General features: G+C 36.4%; 1 protein-coding gene across 1 annotated transcript; it reads right to left on the bottom strand.

The window, feature by feature from the left end:
- Nucleotides 1-2,737: 2,737 nt before the first annotated feature.
- Nucleotides 2,738-5,248, bottom strand: LOC111908823 (putative pectinesterase/pectinesterase inhibitor 24). The gene is made up of 2 exons (XM_023904624.3): nt 4,196-5,248; nt 2,738-4,102 (listed from the first exon to the last, which is right to left on the bottom strand). Exons 1-2 carry the CDS (start codon nt 5,181-5,183, stop codon nt 3,426-3,428), a joined length of 1,665 nt encoding a protein of 554 aa, XP_023760392.1. The 5' UTR covers nt 5,184-5,248; the 3' UTR covers nt 2,738-3,425.
- Nucleotides 5,249-6,357: the final 1,109 nt, after the last annotated feature.

Here is a 6,357-nt window from a genome sequence, read left to right as displayed (position 1 = left end):
TACTTTAGTTTTATACATATTAGGCCCAAAAATATAAAATTTTAACTATGAACCCCCCTGTTCCCTAATTTTTATACAAATTATATTTTCTCCCCCGCCCCCACCTCCCCCCCCCCCCCCTAAAAAAAAAATGAAAGATTGAAGCTCCGCCAATGAATTTATTGATGATTCAACTTTAATGGCAACATGAAGAGATGGTGTCAGCCATGAGTATCCTCTTTAAAGTTGTTGAATGTTTAAGTGTTTATTATTATCGATATGTTGTTTCATTGATTTTTTTTTCATTTTTTTATCTATGTAAAATTTTCTTTAACGAGCCTAATTAAGCAGTCCAATTTAATTAGCTCAGTTTTATTAGTTTAATAACTAAGGATATCATTCACTATTAGGACACACAGCTGCTTGAACAGAAATCAGTCGAGATCGAAACATTGGGAAAATGAATTATAAGCCCAACGAAGTTTCCAAACTGTTCAAAAAGCCCCAATTATGTTTTGTTTGTTCAAGAAAATCCAACAAACTTAACATTCTGTCTAAAAAACCCAAATAACTTACACTTCTCATTTAGGGTCAATCGGCTAATAAAAGTTAACGAATGACACGACTTATGAAGTGTAATTAAATATCGGAAAATGACCAATGAAGTTTCAAAATTGTTCAAAAAACCCAATCATGTTTTGTTTGTTGAAAAAACCCAACGAACTTACGTTTTTTTTTTTTTTTTAAATTCTCATTAGAGGCAACTAGATTCATTAGGTATAGAACTAGTTGGCAAATGACATGACATTATATTTAATGACATTGAATAAACAGATTAGAATTTCCCTTTATATATCGATTTAGGGCTTGGAGAAGAGAAAAACGAACGACGTCTGTGTTCGATCTCTTGTAATAGCTACTTCTTCTTATTTCTCTTAATCGTTGATGTCCAACTCAAGATTACAAAGAAGATATTTGATGATGCAAACTCTTGTGGATGTACGTAGACGCCCTTCTCGGATTTGGACGTCTAGAATGGAGGATCATCCAGAGATAATATTCCGGGCTTGTTCGAAGTGATGGGTAAGTGTAATTGAAAGCTTTATCATGTTCATTTTAATAAGTTTTTGTTTTTGAAAGAAACCAAACAAATAGATAGAATATGGACATGATAAAGCTTTCAATTACATTTACCCATCTGTTCGAACAAGCCCCAAACTTTTTTCTCTGGATGATCCTCCGTTCTAGATGTCCAAATCCAAGAAGGACGTCCACATCCACAAGGGTTTTCATCATCAAATATCTTCTTAGTAGATCTTGAGTTGGACATCAACGATTGAGAGGGAAAATAAGAAGTAGCTATTACAAGAGGTCGAACACAAACATCGTTCGTTTTTCTCTTCTACAAGCCTTAAATTAATATATAAAGGGCAATTCTAATTTATTTATTCCATGTCATTAAATATAATGTCATGGCATTTGCCAACTAGTTGTATATGTAATGAATTTGGTTGCCTCTAATGAGAATTAAACGAAAGCGTAAGTTCGTTGAGTTTTTTGCAACAAACAAAACATGATTGGGGTATTTTGAACGGTTTTGAAACTTCGTTGGTATTACAGGTCATTTTCCGATATTTAATTACACGTCATAAGTCATGTCATTAGTTGACTTGTATTAGCCGGTTGACCCTAAATGAGAAGTGAACGAAAGTACAAGTTAGTTGGACTTTTTTAGACAAAAGGTTAAACTCGTTGAGTTTTCTTGAACAAACGAAACATAATTGAGTGTTTTGAAAGGTTTGAAAACTTCGTTGGGCTTATAAGTCATTTTCCCTCGAAACATTTAGTTGTCCAGTGTAGTATTGTTTTTAATACCTTATTTTAGTACACGAAATTAGGTTCATATACATTATGCACTATAAAAAGTTGATCTAAATACTACAAGAAAACGAAGCTATTAACGACATCTATCCCGACGATGAAAGTCGTCGCTAAAAGGCAAGCTATGCCGACGACTTGTCGTCGCCATAGCCTTTGTAAAACTTTGACCAAATTCCTTTGACCAGGACATCCGTGCCAACAACATGTTGTCGCTACAAGTTTGGCAGGAACGACAAAAAAATTCGTGGTATTCTGAAAATCTATACCGACGACAACTCGTCGGGATAGGACTCGAGAAATCTATTTTTTTATGCATTTTTATTTCATGGTCCAGAATATGAAAACGACGTAGTTTTATTTAGGCTATACCGACGACTTGTCATCGGGATGACACGTGGCGATTCGTGTGAAATATCTATGGCGACGGCACATGTATTTATGTTAAAAAAAAATTCCAGCAAAATGAGGAACGACGTCGTTTATTTAGACCTATACCGACGACTTGTCGTCGGCAAAGGGGTTTTACCCTAACAGACGTATCAATTCGTTCATTTGCACACAACGACGCAACCTCAATTCTTCTTCGACGAAAAACGCAATCACGCTTCCAGAACCGGAAATTAGCACCAAGTAAGCTCTTTTCTATTCCTAATTCTTGTTTTATTGTTGTGTGGTAAAGGTTTTGACCCCGAATTTGGGGTTTTTTTTTGGTGTTTGTAGCCGGTCACCGGTTGTGTTTCACCACCGTCCATATTCCACCACTTTCAACCTTCCCCACCGACGACTCCACCTTATTTCCAGCCTCTCTTCGTCACAGCTACAACAGTAAATATCTTGGCGGTTCTTTTTTTTTTTTTTGGTTTTTTTTCTTCTGATTTTGTATAATTCATGTGAGCACCAGCCAACACCGGAGGAACACCACCAAATTTGACAATCGGAATCCTGCAATCACAGCAAGAAAATGAAAAAGGATAGTTTTTTTTTCTAATTTTTATTGAAATTGGAAGTGTATATATATGTATAAGTTATATGAAATTGAAATTGAAATCGATCTTTGTATGATTATAAGATTGTGTTGTTTGTTTGGTATGTGTATGCTTGTGTTGTTTGTTTGTTATGATGTTGTATGTATAAAATGTTAATTTACTTAGTTAATGTTATATGAAATTGAAATTCTGTTTAAAACATTATATAGCATTGAAATTTGTTTAGCTACATATGAAATTGAAATTGTATAAATAGAATGTTAATTTCCTGTTTAGGTTCATATGACAGAATGCCGACGACATGTCGTCTGGATACCCTATGCCGACATAATGTCGTCGGGATAGGGTCCGAAATTGTCGTCACCATAAGGGGTTAACGTTGCAGTGAAAGTGAAAAGATAGTAACAAAAAAATTACTGAAAAAGCAAGGTAATATATTTTGGATATATACACACCTTGAAAACAATTGATGCATGAAGAGATTTGATGATGAGTTACAAAATGAATGTAATAATTAATAGATGAAACAAAGATATATGATTAATTCAGAACGGGGAAAAAGAATCAAGGTTGAAGAAGTCAGAGACCAGACGTGTAAGGAACGCCGGCAGCTTTAATCCATTTGTCCCCGTCGATAAAACGTTTGACAGTGAACTTAGTCGCTTGCTTGGTGGTTATAAATTTAAGTCCTTTCCAGGTGACTCTATTCTTTATGGCTGCACCTGCACCATAATTAGCAAACTCTGCATAGAATATTGTGTCGGGAGCTGTTGTTCCAACCCATGGCAACCATCCCTTTGGATGAATGAAGCTTCCCATCATGTTGTTAAGATAAGCTGTAGTTGAATGGTTCTTCCATGGACGACCGAGATATGTGTTAACATCGCTTAAGTTCCCATATGGCCAAATGGTGCACTTGTGAATGGAAATACCAGTGTTTTGATTAGGATCAAACCTGCCTTGAGCTGTAATCGTGTTTTGCTGGCCAGTCATCGGTCTCCTGGGAAGTATGTTACAGTTTTGAAGAACGACAGCCGAGTTGCCAAAGATGAAGTCTACAGTTCCATAGATGTTGCATTCTTTATAAAATTGTCGGTTGGAATGTGCATATAGAGAATCCTGGAATGCGTCAATGCGACATCGGTAGAATACTGACAGGTCTGCGGTTGACATAAGTGCTACTGCCTGATGCTTGGCTGCTCCAGCAGTGTTACGGAACCCCATATCGCGAGCTATAAACCCCTTACCAAACACAGCTACATACATACACAAAATTAAATTAATTATGAAAAAAGAATATGCATGTGTTAATTAAGCAGCTGTTGTATATATTTATCATAAAATATTACCAAAAGTTGCCGACTGAAATGTTGGAGTGCCATCCACAACGTTTAATCTTCCTGACACAATCGTAGAATCCTTACCATCACCGATCATCATGACATTCCATTTAGGTTTTTCGACCCTAACATTCTCAAAGTAAACACCCTTCTTCACGTATATCACGAATCTTTTCTTGCTCTTATCAGGAACTGCCATGAGAGCCTCAGAAATTTTCTTATACTTTCCGGTGCCGTCTTGAGCCACCACCACATCGGCCTTGATGCCAGCCGGTAACTTTGTCTTCTGTAGGAGCTTCCTGTCTTTTACAGACAACCATTCTGGCATTTCATCATCGCTTCCTTCTGCTATGCTCATCAATCTTCTTCTTTGGTTGAACGAACTTGCGGCGTTTGAAAACCCCTTGGTGATCGCGAGGCTGTTGCTGGTTAACTCCGTGGATTTTTTAAGGTAGCCTACACCATTTTCTTGAATACTGTCTATGCATGTTTGCTGATATGTTCCAGCAGCACTTAGCCACGTCATTAGATCATCTAACAGAGATCCTATTGACTTCAAATCAATATCAGTTGACAGTGTATCGTTGAGATGATCAATGGCAAGCTCCAATAATTCGCTGCAGTTCTTGAGCTCCGGAAGTGTGGATGCTTTGGATAGCTCTTCTATGGCGACTAGAAAAGAGAGTTTGAGTAACTGATCGGGATGGATATTGGTGGAATTCACAAGAGGAGCTAGAGAGCTGTAACAGGTATCAGGGTACAATGTACTGTCACAAACGGCTTTAATGGAAACCATGGCTGATGGAGATTGTGAATCACCACCCATTTGGCTGTGGTTTTTGCTCTGTGTAGTTCCAACAACTGCTGAAACTACGACAATAACAAGAATAAGAGATGATATTGCTACAACAACCATCCTTTTTCGTGTTTTCCTGCGAGCGTCAAGCCGCATTTGATCGGCTTCATGCACTTTCCCATAGGATTTTAAAGAATTCATAGCGTTTAGCTTGAACTCTTTCTTGTACGCAAACTTGCTTTTTTCGTCTGTCTAACACTTAATAATGATGGCAATTTATAAAACAAAAATCATGAGAAAAGAAACATGAGCTACGTGCACAGCACCTTGGTATAGATGTGTAATAATGCTTAAAAGAAAACAACACAGCTGACTTTCCAAGTCGTACCCGATTTATTTTTACTTATATATATATATATATATATATATATATATATATATATATATATATATATATATATATATATATATATATATATATATATATATATATATATATATATATATATATATATATATATATATATAAACCGGTAGATTAAAAGAATAGAGGGTTAGGATGCTTCGTGGCATTTTCGTAAATATCTGAACTTAAAATGGGGCGGGGGCATCCTATTAAAATAAATCAGGGATATTTTAGGGACATTTAATCAAGTCAACTCTTTATGTCATCTCTCTCTCTCTTTATCTCTCTCGATCCTCTCTCTCTCTCTCTCTCTCTCTACCCTTCCTCACACCTCCGATCTCAAATCGTCGGATCTCAAATCTTGAAATCGTCGTCGAAGTGTGATAGGGTGTGAAGAACTGCATCGTATAGTTCATCGAAACCTACACATATTATCTACAAAGAAGCATTAGGTCAGTCGTTTTCTTCTGAATCTGATCTTGACTTGTCGATTTGGAGAAGACAGTCTTATCAAATGCCTAGTTGGAGTGGAATCGATCGTATAGAGATCCAATCGAATGTCCGGGTGGAGAAGACGATCCTTTGTCGATCAAGTATTATAGCTTCTCCGATGGATCGATTTTTTGATGCCTTCTGATCTCACCAAAAATGTACACAGCTACAGATCTTAAATCGACAGTAGGCGACGATCTCTCCTTCCAGTGGTAAATATCTCGTTCTTGTGTCTTCTTCCTCGATTGATCAAGTCGAGGAGATTTCTCTTTCCTATGGTATAAATCTATTTTATTCTATTTATTTTAATGGATTGATTGAGTCACAGAGTCTTCATTAAGACATTTACTCAAATGTAATTGCAATTAGAAGGTATTGTGAACTGATAGAAACATAAATTCTTTGATTCTAGCACTTAGTTCCTGTTACCTATGTTACTTCTTTTCTTTTTCAACGATTAAGTTTTGAACTTTTATC

Source organism: Lactuca sativa, chromosome 6 (genome assembly GCF_002870075.4).
Source record: "Lactuca sativa cultivar Salinas chromosome 6, Lsat_Salinas_v11, whole genome shotgun sequence".
NCBI classification, from domain to species: Eukaryota; Viridiplantae; Streptophyta; class Magnoliopsida; order Asterales; family Asteraceae; genus Lactuca; species Lactuca sativa.
Note: the sequence above shows the minus strand (reverse complement) of the source record. Positions and strands in the feature narration are given on the sequence as shown.

Bases quoted from the DNA above. Each gene is read 5' to 3' on its own strand.
- LOC111908823 (XM_023904624.3), bottom strand. From the start codon at position 5,183: ATGAATTCTTTAAAATCCTATGGGAAAGTGCATGAAGCCGATCAAATG. The intron at 4,103-4,195 runs GTAATATTTTAT...GTATGTATGTAG, and splicing joins ATTTCAGTCGGCAACTTTTG to CTGTGTTTGGTAAGGGGTTT.